At 45.7% G+C, this 14,951-nt stretch overlaps 1 protein-coding gene across 2 annotated transcripts; it reads left to right on the forward strand.

The window, feature by feature from the left end:
- The first annotated feature begins 3,619 nt into the window (after nucleotides 1–3,619).
- LOC308362522 (glycogen synthase kinase-3 beta-like) lies at nucleotides 3,620–14,247 on the forward strand. Of its 2 annotated transcripts, none has more exons than XM_080835222.1 (11): nucleotides 3,620–4,496; nucleotides 6,594–6,787; nucleotides 7,526–7,609; nucleotides 9,034–9,144; nucleotides 9,408–9,538; nucleotides 10,771–10,877; nucleotides 11,246–11,343; nucleotides 11,480–11,575; nucleotides 11,852–12,038; nucleotides 12,183–12,304; nucleotides 12,411–14,247. In XM_080835222.1, the coding sequence occupies exons 1-10, from the start codon at nucleotides 4,409–4,411 to the stop codon at nucleotides 12,290–12,292; spliced, it is 1,206 nt and encodes a 401-aa protein (XP_080691348.1). In that variant the 5' UTR covers nucleotides 3,620–4,408; the 3' UTR covers nucleotides 12,293–12,304; nucleotides 12,411–14,247. The 2 variants fall into 2 exon arrangements, with proteins under 2 accessions (XP_080691348.1, XP_080691347.1); XM_080835221.1 differs by having other exon boundaries at nucleotides 12,183–12,275.
- Nucleotides 14,248–14,951: the final 704 nt, after the last annotated feature.

The raw sequence follows: 14,951 nt of genomic DNA on the forward strand, positions 1-14,951 counted from the left end.
CATTTATGTAATGCACACTCTTGTCATCATATCAGAACATGTTTCTCGCCCTTAGTTTATTTACAGAGGCGTGAAAGGCCAGACAAATATATGAGTGGTGAGAGAAATAACTTTAGCTACATCCTTTATGAGCTCAGATGCCAGAGTCTTAGCTGACTGCATGTACTTTAATTCTTCAATGCTGTGCTTCAATAACACTTGTGATCTTTAATGGTGGACTTTTGACCCTCAATCTCAGCAGATTACTTACTTAATCCTCTTCGTCCCTAATGGGACATAAGGCTTTGACGATCTGCCTCCATCTTGACCAGTCTTGTGCCGCATGCTGTGCCTCGCCCCCAGGTTAGGTTCATCTCCTTCAGCTCCGCTGTCACCATTTGGCGCCAGGTGTTCTTGGGCCGGCCTTGTTTCCTTTTCCGAGGTGGAGTCCATCGTAGGGCGATCTTGGGGATGCGGTCCTGGTCCATCCTGAGAACGTGTCCGGCAGCGTTTGATCTCTAGCACCACACTGTTGCACTTAGTCTTCTTGTATAGATGTGCATTTATGTTGAGCCCTACCTGTTGAGCAAATTTGTTCAGTCTGTCAGTTTTCTCCTGCAGGTGGATGTGCTTTGGTGCAAGGACAGCAAGATCATCAGAAAAATCTAGGTCTTCAAGTTGGGAGAACAAAGTCCACTGGATACCCCTGGGTCTGTCAATTGTATTCTGCATGACCCAGTCTATGGCAATCAGGAAGAGAATGATTAGATAATTGTGTCTATTCTGTGAAGAAGCTGTGTAACATACAAAAATAAATTGTTTTGTTTTGTTGCATCTCCTATATGTGTGTGTGTGTGTCTCTGTCAGACTACATGTTGTATCTGGGGGGTAATCTAATCTTATCTGTGCCCTTTGAGCTTGCCAACCTTCCCTGCTTGCGGTGCCTAGTGCTGAGTGACAATCAAAGTCTTCCTACAGAGCTCACAAGGTCAACCATTCTACCTGATCTCTCTCTCTCTCACACACACACACACACACACACACACACACACACACACTCCTGCCCACTACTGCCTTATTAACAAGCACTGATCTTCTGACCCTCTTTAAAACACTCACAGAAGCCTATGCCGCCCCCCCCCCCCCACACACACACACCCTCTTTTCGCCCAGTCTCCATAACAACCTACTGATGTCCCTCCCCCGAGGAATTGCCAGCCTGGTGCACCTGCAGGAGCTCAGTCTCCGTGGTAACCCACTGGTGGTGCACTTCGTCAGGGACATGACCTATGACCCTCTCATCTCTGCTGGAGCCAACTGGACGCACTGTCAAGTCCCAAAACGTATATATATATTCAATATGTAACAACTTTTTATTCAATATGTATATAATCAAACATACAAATATATGTCCTTGGCTGATGGCTCTATGGTGCTTCTAGATCAGAAGGCTAAGTTTATGGGACATATGTTTTGTTTTTGACCTCACTGCATGATGTGACAGCTATAACCATGTGGTTATCAAGAAGGCTACCAGTAGATTTAGTAATAAAGCTTGTGTTGGATTTAGTTTTTATAAAAATTAATAAGTGTGTAAAGGTACAGTGTATGGTTGTTAGTGGCATCTATTGGTAGAAATGGAATATAGTATTCATAATTATGTTTTCATTCATGTCTAATTAACTGTAACTATGAATCGCTGTGTGTTTTCGTTAGCTTAGAATGAACCCTTCGTATCTATCTACATAACGAGTGGGTCCTCTTGGACAGAGCCCACAATGTTGCTGTCGACATTTTTGCTTGTGCACGCTTGTTAAGGGAAGGGTATTGCTGGTAGCAATTCAGCAACCTCACCACTAGATGCCACTAAAAACTATACACTATACCTTATAAGATATTATTATATTTGTTCAGCACAAAGGTATTTGTTAAGACTTTACGATCACAAACCTCCCTTGTTTATGTTGTCCCTGCTGAGAATCCAAAAGTAATAACTCTGTCTGTTGGTTCCTTTCAGTTAATCACCTTTTCTCTTTGAGATGATTATCTATATCACAGATGTGCACTTTGCATTGCAAATACTGTGGGAGCTCTTTGAAGTTTCCCCCTCTATCCTTGAGATGGGTAGAATAACAGGCAGGGTAATCTGAGCAGGGTTTTATCTGCAGGCTTCTTAAGTTACATTGAGAGCTTGTGAAATGACAATCAGTTCCAGTGATCGCTGATAAATCAGGTTAACAGACATCTGCAGACCCAGTCTGCCCTCTGTGAACTGAAGTCTGACAGTACTACGGCCGACCACACAGTGTTTGAGTCTCATTTATCCCTCTATTAATCATGGCATAGTGTGTCACATGCCACATATGTTTAATTTGTGACACTGTGTTGTTTATCATTGCTTGTTGCTGCCGATCAGTTGGCATCATGTGAGCCTGTGGGGGACTGATGGACTGATGGTCAATTAATGTGAGTATTCTATTGAGAAATGTCATCCTAATTCTTCTGTCAAATGAACACTCCCAATGATAAGAAGTATAATTTTTTGTACTAGCTGATATACCTATAAAAAAAAAAAAGCTACAGGAAGAATATGATTTCGAGGCGTAAGTTGGGAGCAGTTTGGTTCTAGCTGTTGTGTGTAAGCAATTAATTGGGTTGTTTTTTATTCATCAAGGCTAGTATCAGCACACTCCCAAAAAGAGACAAAAGTTTTTCTCATTTCCTGATTTCCATCATGCTTAGTTTCCCCTGGCAGTTATGTTTTAATACAGTGTTAGTGCCACTCCGCGGTAGAAGGGAGACACTCAAACCTCTTCCTGACGGTAGCAGGGCACAGTGACATATCAAGCAGAATTTGATACTTGCACCGGTATAATAATATGCAAATAATAATAGCCTACCAAATATATAAACTATGATTATATTTTAAAAAGTATAACCGTCGGGTAACACAAGCCAAATGAGTCTTCTTGACTGCAAACTCTTGAGAAAAGGCAAAGACAACACACGCTCATCAGAGGAGCAAAGTGGTCAAGAGGGGGAATGGAGCGGCCTTTAAGTAGGCTGGTACCAATCCGGTGGCTGTCAAAATTGAGGGATTTGTATTCCAGCAGCCACTGGGAGCCTGTGAAGGGTGACCAGCATAAGAGTTACATGCGTCCTGCTTGCCTGATCAAAGACCAAATGCACCACGGCATTCTGAATCATTTCCAACATTTTCACTACACGTGGTCCGTGGAGGCAGGCCCGTCCTGCTCTGAGAAATTAAGATATTTGTATTTTGTGGGGTAGTCTGATTGGCTGGTAATACCAGGAGCTCAGTTTTTCAAAGATTGAGCTGAAGATGTCAATTGCTCATCCATTGCTGGGGGGGGGGGACATCAGTTCATTTTTTAAATGTTTGCTTTTCACTGAGGTTACATTCATATACATGAATGTGTTGTGAGGGCAGAGCAGGTAGGCAAAATTGTGTGATTGCATAAGAGCACGCAATTTCACGCACACCCATTGATTCTGTTTTGTGAGGTAGAAGGTTTGTCCCACCCATGCAGTCCCACCCAGTGTCACCGGGGACATGTGACGTCACGACACTGCCGGTCTTTCTATGGTATCGAGCAGCCAACAGACGGTGAAGGAAGGAGTCAAGAATCTCACTCTCGTGGACCTGGACAAAGTCTCCCTTGGTGATAGGATAGCATCCATTGGATCCTCCGTTAAACCAGAGAAGATACACTTTGTCCTGTCGCGTATATCGGACTCGGAGAATCCGGGCGACTCGTTTTTGCACGTGTTTTATACGATTTTATCCCGATGCGAATGTTAGACTGAACAGACTGGAGTTAGCCGTTAACCATGGCTAATGCAGCTTTAGCAGTTACCGAGTGCCAGTAGCTAAGATTGTAGCCGACGTTATTCAGCCAGTTTAATAAGCTACAGCTCATGTTAGATTTGTAATGATTACAAAGTTTGTTAAACAAACTGATTGTTGTTAGTGTCATAGTCGCTGTCGACCGGCTTTTGATTTTAAACTAAATCCAATAACCTGCTGTAACCTGCTAGGCTAGGCAGTGCGGATTGTTAGCTAGCTAACTAGCTAGCTATCAAATGTGAACGGTTTCGATTGTGACAACTTGTTCTGTATCGTTATTTTATGCAGAGGACCTTCTTGGAGAAAGATGCATGTATAACTAGTAGTATTTAACGTTATCTGTCTAAATGGTCCTTTAAGAGAGTCTATATTGGTAACGTTACGTTAGTAGAAACGGTAGCTAACGTTTAAAAGGCAGAGCCTTTGGTAGAGAAAATAGGAAACGAGTAACAGACCTTGATTAAGTAAGAACACCTCACTAAAGGACACCGCTGTTCTTTTTTACTTACTTAATTAATCCCGAGTACCCAAGCAGTCCCGGAGGAGCTGCTTGGTTGGAGCATGTCAGGTCGCCCCAGAACCACTTCCTTCGCGGAGAGCTGCAAACCAGTGTCGCAGCCGTCATCCTTCGGTAGCATGAAAGTCAGCCGTAAGTACCCTTCAGATGTCTTGAATGTAACATTTTGAATCTGCATGACTGCTACATTTCTATCTTTTATTTGACAATCAGTTTGGATGTACAGAAGTTTCAATTTACAAGAATTGTAGTTTGCTCCTTAATCTGGAGGGCCCATTACGTTGATTAGACTTGAGTAATTTGGCAGGTGCATATAATGTCATCAGATTAAATATTCGTGACGTGTAACGCAGTCCTGCATTCTGCCAGAGTCTGATTACACAACAGAGACTTATTGCCTAGCAAGTTTGAGATATTCTTTGTGGAGAGAGTCAAGAGGCTTTCATGATTGTGTACCACTCATAGATGTCTGGTGAGGCAAAGGCTATAGATCTTCAGCATGCTTGGCATGGATGCTGATGATGTCTGTGGACGTACTGTGGGGTAGCACTCTCTTTTCCCCGTCAGCATAAGCATGGGAGTGACTGGTCATAGGGTTTTCCCACCTCATATCCTAAAGTGGTGGAATTGCACTGCAGACAATACAAGAGGAACCATAACTTAGAGTGACTAACATCCAGGCTGTCTATGACACAGTGGTTTAGTCCAACGATCATCAAGGCATAAAGAATGGTAGTAGTCATTATGACTTTTGAGGACCTGAGCATTTCACCAATGTCACTTCCTATTAGTGCAGTCATCATTTGACTCACTATGCCATCATCGCAAAACGACTGCCCCAGTGACGCCATCTCCCTTTAAACTTTGGGTGTTGTCAAGATTGTGGAAGGTGTGTGCAGAACTCTTTAGCCTCTGGGTTCAGCGTGCGTGGGCGTGTGCACCCCTGTGTTCGCACACGTTTGTGTGTATGTGTGTGCATGAGAAAGAAGACTCATGGAAGCTTCTTCCTAGCTTTCCTTCCTTCCCTCTAGTACTGCTCCAGTAGTGAAACAGTGTCAGATCATCTCTCACTTCCTGTCAAACCCAGGCTAAACCCGACACACCCTTAATTCCCACTGACCTACTTGCACCCTTCCAAAGCCCGCTACTGAGCTGCTGTTAGGTGAGCCATGGTGCTGGAGTTTCTGTAGCATTGGTTTCCGCTGTTGCAGATGCTTTCCTCTGCGGTGGTCTCTGGCTCTGATCTGGAATCAGTGGTAGTACGAGTCAGTGGTAGTACATGACTGCTATCAGGGAACTGTGACGGGATCAGTGAGATCAGCTGACGATTATGGTGCGTGTCTGAGAAACAGAGAGAGCTGTGGAGTGACTCATCATCTCTTACCTCTCTGCTGAGTAGGCAGTAGAGGTAGGAGAAAAAATCGATAGTGTAGTATCGCTATATTTTATGGCACAACATTATCAACTTTTGCGTCACAGCGGAAATTGGAAAGGTAGTCAAAGTCGAGAGCCTAGATGGCTGCAGATACTCCCAGTATACAAAACGTAATGTTTGGGAGAAATTAAAAACACTGTATTGTGGAATTGAATCACAGTACTTGCTCTATCGTAAACTGTAAAGAATCGCAATTCTATCGCATCATGGCCTAAATATCGCATCGTCGCCTTTGTGGCAATTCCCTCCCCTTGTAGACAGTAAATGAACAAAGGGGAGAGAGAGTGAAAATGGGAAACATTACACAATGAATAGAAAGCCTTTACATTGAGACTTGATTTGTATTTCTGTGTGTTAATGCACCTTGTATGGTAGTGGAGAGGAGGTGCCACTGCTGTAGTGGGTTCAGCCAGGTCCTTGGAGGAAATTCCTTAGTCATGACCTCACATTTCCTCTTCTACTCCTCTGATATACATCAGATCAGCTGTGTGTCATTGTGGACCTGCATGGGTATCTGTGCGTGTGTGTGTGTGGTTAAAGGTATGCAGTGACTCATACTTATGGCATTTTAATTGTGTAAGGATGACTTAAGCTCTGTGTGTGTGTGTGTGTGTGTGTGTGTATTGTGTGTGTGTATTGTGTGTGTGCACTGGTTTGACTCCTACTTCAGGAAGAAGAGTGAAACCTTTGATGATGCTGAGACTTTAGGATGTCTGCTTCTTGGCCAGCAGAAGGGGGGGAAAAAAAGCCTACTGTAACGTCATCCTGTCTCTCTCTCTCTCTCTCTCTATTAGGAGATAAGGATGGCGGTAAAGTGACCACAGTAGTGGCCACTCCAGGCCAGGGCACTGACAGGCCTCAAGAAGTCAGCTACAATGACATCAAGGTGATCGGGAACGGCTCTTTCGGCGTGGTCTACCAGGCTAAGCTGTGCGACTCTGGAGAGCTGGTGGCAATCAAGAAGGTCCTGCAGGACAAGAGATTCAAGGTGTGTGTGTGTGTGTGTGTGTTTGATTTCTTCCTTGCCTCCCTTAGTACCAGAGACAAGGCACATGGTGCTGAATCAGATTTGCCACTGAGCTTTCACTGCTGTATCCTCCTTGTGAGGTTTAGTCCCTCTTTCACAAACCTACAACACACACTCCTCATGCACTTTACATGTCGCAGCAGAGGAAGACAGGTTTGAGCACACAGTCATGCACTCGAACCAGGGCACTGTCAGATACGTCAGCTCTGTCACCGGCAGCTCACATATACACATCCACGTCCACAGAGAAATGTCTAAACGTTCACACACACGTGTGTGGAGGCATCTTACAGACACACACAAATGAAGGACTGCAACCATAGTTCATCAGATGTTGCTGTGTTGTTGGCAGATCACTGTAAGGCCAGCAGGCTCTGGTGAATCATGGTGGCTAAGTGTGAATGTCGGCCCATGTGATTGACGTCACATCCTGTGAAGCAGCGCTGAGTTTCACGGGAAGCCCTTTGAGCTCTCCTCCCTCCTTCCAGAGGAATGGGCTTCCCTGCTGAGCAGTGTTCTGCTCCAGACGTCATCCTTTCCATTGCACTGCTGCTGTAGGTCTCCTCTTGGCGGCATAGTTTATAACTTATGCAAACCAGGTCGAAGACAGTAGCCATTGTTAAGGCACTGAATTTAATTGTGAGTCATTTGTGTCTTCTTGTCTCTCTCTCTCTCTCTCTCTCTCTGTCCTAATGTCAGAACCGTGAGCTTCAGATCATGCGGAAGCTGGACCACTGCAACATTGTGCGTCTGCTCTACTTCTTTTACTCCAGTGGAGATAAGGTGAGATTCAACTCTCCCGTCCTTCTTTTTTGTCTTGCGTCATGTCCTGCCATCTCCTCATCATTTCCTTTTCTGTGCTCTCTGGACCAGGTGGGTTCTTCAGTTACATCATCTCTCTGTGTGTGTTCGCATGTGTTTCTAATGCTCAGACAGCCAATGAAATTAACACATACCTGACATGTTGTCTGTGGAGCTCTTGCCTGGTAACAGTGTTGACGTCTATGAGCCTGAGGGGATTCCCCCACTGGTCCTATGGGAGCAGCGTCCTCTGAGACAGCTGTCAATCATGCCCCTGACCACAGCTCTGTGGCGTCTGAATGACGCACTGCCCGTCACGGAAACAGACAATCTTCCAGCACACCTATTTATAATCAGAACCCCCCCCCCCCCACTGTTGTTTAACTCCGGGGGGGCTGGAGGCAGTCAGCAGATAAAGGGGAGAGAGAGGGAGGAGAGAGAGAGGAGAGAGAGATAGATAGACAGGGGAGAGAGGGGGAGAAGAGAGAGAAAGAAAGAAAGAGGAGAGAGAGAGAGAGTAGAGGGAGAAAGAAAGGGGAGAGGAGAGGAGAGAAAAGGATCGGATAGATAGAGCGGGAGATGGAAGGAGGTGGAGAGCACAAGGGAAAAAGAAACGTTCACTCATTCTCTGCCTGTTGAATCGGTTAGAGGTTGAGTACTAACTTTCTTTCTGCCAGTGCGTCACTGCTGATCTCAGAAGGAACAGAACATACGCAAACACACACTCACACACACACACACACTCACACACACACACACTCACACACACACACACACACTCACACACACACACTCACACACACACACTCACACACACACACACACACACACACACACACACACACACATTCTGTGCTTTAGTGTGGCTTGTTGAAAATGGGTAACTACCTGCAGCTCCCATAACCACTCTGCTGCCACCAGTCGTCAGGAGCTAAGGGGGCGAGCCAATCAGCTGGCCTGCCGCAGCCAGCCAGCCAATGGGACAAGCCGGCTGGAGCTGCTGTTGTGAGGCAGGAGAGTGAGTCAGCGTCTGAACAGGGGCTGATGCGACGTGTTACCAGAGAAGACTAATACAGAACAAGCGACCACACATAAAACACACATGTACACAGATAATGTCTGTCTTCCGTGACAGAGGGTCAGGTTTTTAAATTTTTTTGTGGTCATTTGTTCTTGTCAAGGCATCAGATGAGTTTTTGAGAAATAATGCATGTGTATGTGGGAGAGAGAGTGAGAGTGACTGTAGAAACAAAATAACATAACTGTGTATTGTGTGTCGTCTTATGTGCTGTTATAGGTATCTGTCTTCCTCTTTTTTTAAAGATCTGTCAGCTATTGTCAAAACATCTTGTTCTTCGCTCTCTCCCTCTTTATATCTCTCTCTCTCTTTCTCTCTGTCTCTGTAGAAGGATGAGGTGTATCTGAATCTGGTGCTGGACTATGTCCCAGAGACGGTGTACCGCGTGGCCCGACACTACAGCCGAGCTAAACAGATGCTCCCCATGATCTACGTAAAGGTATGTCACCCTCCGCTCTACCCCTCGCGTCTCATCTCATTTCTTATGCTCTCCTTCCATCTCTCCTGTAAATCTCTTTCAAAAAGCACTCACTCTTTTGGAAGCATCTCTCTCTCTCTCTGAAGTCCATCGTTCCACTCAAACACTGGCTCTGCAAAACACTCTTCAGCCTCCTCAGATTTAGAATCACCCACAGGATGCTCCATAGTTTGGAAACTGGACCTGACCAAACAAACACTCTTCTGTCTTCCTCTTCTCTGTAGTTGTACATGTACCAGCTGTTCCGCAGTCTGGCCTACATCCACTCGTATGGGATCTGCCACCGGGACATCAAGCCCCAGAATCTGCTGCTGGACCCAGAGAGCGCCATCCTCAAGCTCTGTGACTTTGGGAGGTCAGTCGGTTTGTCTCTTACTTTCTCTCCCTCTCAGTCAATCTCTTTCTCTCTTTCTCCCTCTCAGTCAATCTCTCTTTCCCTCTCTCTCTCTCTCTTACTCTCTCTCTCTCTCTCTTCCCCTCTCTGCCTCTCTGTTTCTCTCTCTTTACCTGTCTGTCGGTCTCTCTCTCTCTCTCTTCCCCTCTCTGTCTCTGTCTCTTCCCCTCTGTCCCTCTGTCTCTCTCTTTCCCTGTATATCTCTCTCCGTCCCTGTCTGTCTCAATTCTCTCTCTCTTCCTCTCTCTGTCTCTCTCTTCCCCTCTCTGCCTCTCTCTGTTTCTCTCTCATTCTCTGTCTGTCTGTCTCTCTAACACTCTCTTCTCTGGTCTCTCAATTCTTTCTCTCTCTTTCCCTATCTGTCTCTCAATTCTCATTCTCTGTCTGTCTGTCTGTCTGTCTGTCTGTCTCTATCACTCTCTTCTCTGGTCTCAATTCTCTCTCTCCTTTCCTAGCTGCCTCTCAATTCTCATTCTGTGTCTGTCTGTCTCTCTCTCTCTCTCTATCTATCTATCTATCACTCTCTTCTCTGGTCTCTCTTCTCTGTGAAGTCTTGGACTGTTCTGTATCTCACAGCAGAAGTCTAGTTTGCTTGGTTTCCATCCAACCTCATGAAAATTTGGCTAAAGATATGCAAGTCTGTGTGCTTTTCCATATGCTGTGTTATGTGAATTCAAACTGGACGCGCTCCTAATCAAGAGCCAGGAGGACCTGTGAACAAATGGGTTCAAAACTTGAGGTTCTCAAGGTTAACTTGAATGGAAACATATAATAAAATCTCAACAAATGTGATTTGATTTGAATAAACCTGTTTTATCCAAGTTTTTTTTCCGCATTATACCCTTTGCAAATCAGGGGTCAATCCACCTCTCTCCAGCGACTGCATTTCTTACTCAATTTAGAAGATTTAATGCAAATTTCAAGCTTTTCCACTCAGGCTCTCCTCTTTAAACGGTCAAAATTCACATAAACAAGTTGGATGGAAACCCAGCTACTCACAGCTCCACTAGGCTGTCAGCTGTTGCTGCTGCTTCTGATGACGGTGCCTTTAACAGCATTGGCACCTGAGGGGTTGGCGGTGATGGGGATTATCTTGGTGCTGCTGGTTGTAGTGAACAAGATAATGATGTTGCTGCTGCTAAGTGAGTGGTTTGATAATGGTGTAAATGATCACGATGTAACGTCTCCTGCAGTGCAAAGCAGCTGGTACGTGGGGAGCCCAATGTGTCCTACATCTGCTCACGCTACTACAGAGCACCAGAGCTCATCTTCGGAGCCACCGACTACACGTCCAGCATAGGTAAACTAACACTAATACGATTCATACATACCACACATTCAACATAGATAGTTATCTTCACGCTAACCTTACTATGCACTTAGCATAAGTGTACCAATGCTAACATTAAACATGCTACAAATCTAGCAAAGATACAGCAGCTCTAAAGTTATTCACACAGTCGAGACATTCAGCATTCTTAGACCCCTGCTAATGTAATTGACAAACACTGCACTTCCATCCTGGAGAGGTCTGAGGTGTCGTAAGGAACATGGTTGCGAATCCCTAACATTAATAGTGAACAGCAACAGATGAACCTAACTTACATGCTGCGGTAAAGGGTGACTTTGAGATGGTTACCACAGTGACGGTCGTCTCTCTCCTCACAGATGTTTGGTCAGCAGGCTGTGTCCTCGCAGAGCTGCTGCTGGGCCAGCCCATCTTTCCGGGTGACAGCGGAGTGGATCAGTTGGTGGAGATCATCAAGGTGCTTAAATATGATGGGATGTGTGTGTGTGTGGATAGGGATTTCTGTAGTCTTTGTCAGTGTGATGAAGCGGTGTGTGTATATATTCAAGCGCAGTGTGTGTGGGAGTTCATAAGGTTTGGTCTTCGTCTCCTAGGTTCTGGGCACGCCCAGTAGGGAGCAGATTCGAGAGATGAACCCCAATTACACAGAGTTCAAGTTCCCCCAGATCAAGGCACACCCCTGGACTAAGGTATGGCTGCAGAGACACCGCCGTGGTCTCTACTTTTAGGACACACACACACACACACTTAAGATCAACTACTGCACACATCCATCTCTTGCTACAGATTGCCCTGCTCTTTATCCCTCTTCTTTTGTGGGCGTGTGTCTGTCTGTCTGTCTGTCTGCACGTGCATCAGCGTGTGTGTGTGCGCCTACCCCCACAGCACTGCACGGGAAGAGGTGTGTCATTAAAATGTGTGATGATCCTTTTCCGTGTGTGTTTGTGTTTGTGTGTGTGATGCAGGTGTTCCGGCCCCGCACCCCCCCAGAGGCGATCGCTCTCTGCTCGCGTCTCCTGGAGTACCCGCCCTCGAACCGGTTCTCCCCCCTGGAGGCGTGCGCTCACTCCTTCTTCGACGAGCTGCGCGAGCCCAACACTAAGCTGCCTAACGGCCGAGACCGACCCCCACTCTTCAATTTCACCACTCAGGGTAGGCGCTCTCTACCACTCGCCTACCGCTCACTTCACCCGGGGACATGTAGCGAAGGTGCAGTGTTTGAATGTGTGTGTTTGTCTTTGTTCTAAAGACCCTGTGTTGTTGTTGTTGTTGTTGTTGTTGTTGTTGTTGTTGTAGAGTTGTCCAGTAATCCATCCCTGGCGTCCATCTTGATCCCTGCTCACGCCCGCACCCCTGCAGTCTCCAGCCCCTCTGGATCTGCCAACCCAGGTCAGTCTGGCTTCTAAGCGCTTACCAAGGTTGGTGTTTGCTAGCTACTACCTCAGAGATGCTTCTGCCTGTCACCCTGCCTTTTGTCTCATGCTCTATTTTCTCTCTCCTTCCTTTTTTGTTTTCCCTTCTTAGACTCCAGCAGTGGTGAGCACGGCCAGACCACCAATGCTGCCTCCACCTCCAACCCCTCCTCCTGAGTATCATCCCCGCGCCCTCGAATAGGCCCATCTCCGTGGCGCTCTCGGACCACGCCCCTGTTCCGGAGGCTGAGGCTGTGTTGCCGTCTTTCAAAACAAAACAAGCAAACAAGCAAAAAAGAAAAAAAGAAGAACTCAAGGAAACATAGAAGAGCCATCTACTCCTACCCCCCATTCATATACACCTATACACACACACACACACACACACACACACACTCTCTCTCTCTCCCCCCCAACTCTCAGTGACGCTGTATTTTTATTGCTGTTGTTCCAGCCTTTTCTTTTGTTATTGTTGTTGTTGTCATTATTTATTTGTACAAAAGGACATCAGTGAAATATGGAAGCTGCTCCTCTCTCCAGATCTCAATGGAGGATTTGACTGTCAGTGTAGTGAACACAAAGGGCATCACGCATTCAACTGGACACAGCTAAGGTGCACAGAAACCTGACAAGAACGTGATGATGCCTTGCTTCACCCTGACAACCTGATGTCTGTTTATTTTATTCTGAATGCACGCTACCTACTGACTTGGACTGTGCCGTAAGGGACACAATCCTGACATCTAGTGGCCAAAGGCCCTACTGCACCCTCACCTGTTCTCCTAAATTCTCCCTTGTGTGCTTGGCACTTGGTGCCTGCCACCATTCTCTTACAGAAGAAGATTTAAAGAGACTGAGTGCCAGACTCCGAAGTTATTGGCTGGAAAGAGTGCTTGGTGGTGGATCCAAGAGGCAGTGTGCTGGTAGTGGAATGTTACTTAATTCGTCTTTGTTTGTTGTTGATGTTTTTTAACCACTTAATTTACTTTCACTTTAACAGTCTTCCCGCAGTCCCCTCCCAACAGTACACTGACACAGAACAGCCTACACCTATTTAACTGCTCCACCAAACTGAATTGTGTGTGTGTGTGTGCGCGCGCACGCATGAGTGTGTGTGCCTGTCTGTTTATGTACTTGTGTACAGTCTGCATGCGTTGCTCATGAGCTCTTAACAAGCAGACCCCATGTAGTGGAAAAAAACTAAACAGATAAGAAATCAGGGCAAAAAGTGCATAGGTATCCAACAGTCACCACACACTATGGTTTTATTGGTCACAGTAGCACACGAGTTTGGAGTGCCTTTAACACACCTACACACACTGGAGCACACATCCTCTCTGTTTTTCGTTCCGTGTGTGTGGGTGGGTGTGCGTGCGTGTGTGTGAACTGTGTGTCTGTTCTGTGGTGCTTAGGTGAATGTTGATGAACAATGACGTAGTGGCTGTAGAAGTCGAGTGCTTTAGTGTCAAGGTTTGCATGTCTTAAACGGAGGTGCTCATTGGATTGTGTGTCGCGTGTGTGTTTGTAGTTTTATCAGAAGTGTATGTAAGGTGTGCTTGCTGTAATATTGGCACGCCTTCATGTGTTCCTGTTGGTTATCCTTGACCATGAGAGAGAGGTGTTCAGTCTGCTGAATCTTCAAAACATGCATACGCTGGATCACCTTCAGAGGACTCGTGGTGTGAGCGTGTTGACGAGCAGCAGCCCCTGTTTGCTGCTTAAGAAACAGCAGTGTTCTGTCCCTACTTGAATTGTTTTTTTTTTGTTTTGTTTTTGGGACAGGGGCTGTCTTGTTTTCTCATATCGAGGACAACGTCTGACATCCATGCAGGTTTCTGTTCAATGCGTCATCTGTAAATACAGCTGGTTCTGGTTCCGTGTCTCGGCACTCGGTTCAGAACGGTAGGTTTATGGTACTGCATACAATAAAGTGTCGGTTAGCTTGGAAACACTACATGCTTGGTGTCTTTCTCTGCCTGTCTCAGACTGCCTCTGATCAATAATCAATAAGCCATTGCAATCTTAACGAACAGATGGGCATGCTTATGTCCTGGAACAACAGTGACCATGACAAACTCACCATGCCATGGAAATGATATGAACTTTTCCCAACGCACATACTCAAAAACAGGATCAGAGTGTGTGAGAGAATGACGGTACACTACTGTATATCCCTGAATTTACTCCTCTATACTCTATGTAGACATGTGTCTGGATATGCATACAGGAACATCGAACGTCAAATCAAGGTATTTTAAATTAAATCTGTTTTCATCAAACATTTTTTTCAGCCTCACCATGCCGTAATACAGGGCAATAGCCTCCAGGAACATGTCATAACATCCTCATCACTGGATCAGAGTTGAGAACACAAACGAATCCCTATGTCCCCACACCATCAGGCTTTTTCCCAGAGTTCATGATAAACGCAATCTAGTATTCCAGCCAAATGTTACTTCACTGACCCCACATTTGTGGCAAACGGACAACCTGATGAACCTAAATTAGGGTCATGAAAGCAACTAGTAGCACTTTCTATGCTATTCAGCATTTACTAGACCTTTATTGATCGCGCCTCATTATAAATAGTGTTGAGCTTTCAGACAGACAAGGTCGTTTTTAATGTGTGAAACCCGAATTGCATTGATATTAG

This window comes from Sprattus sprattus (genome assembly GCF_963457725.1).
Source record: "Sprattus sprattus genome assembly, chromosome: 3".
In the NCBI taxonomy this organism is placed as follows: Eukaryota; Metazoa; Chordata; class Actinopteri; order Clupeiformes; family Clupeidae; genus Sprattus; species Sprattus sprattus.

Coding starts and splice junctions, on each gene's coding strand:
- LOC308362522 (XM_080835221.1), top strand. CDS start 4,409: ATGTCAGGTCGCCCCAGAACCACTTCCTTCGCGGAGAGCTGCAAACCA. Junction 11,576..11,851: donor AGGCACACCCCTGGACTAAG/GTATGGCTGCAG, acceptor TGTGTGATGCAG/GTGTTCCGGCCCCGCACCCC. Junction 12,276..12,410: donor CTCTGGATCTGCCAACCCAG/GTCAGTCTGGCT, acceptor TTCCCTTCTTAG/ACTCCAGCAGTGGTGAGCAC.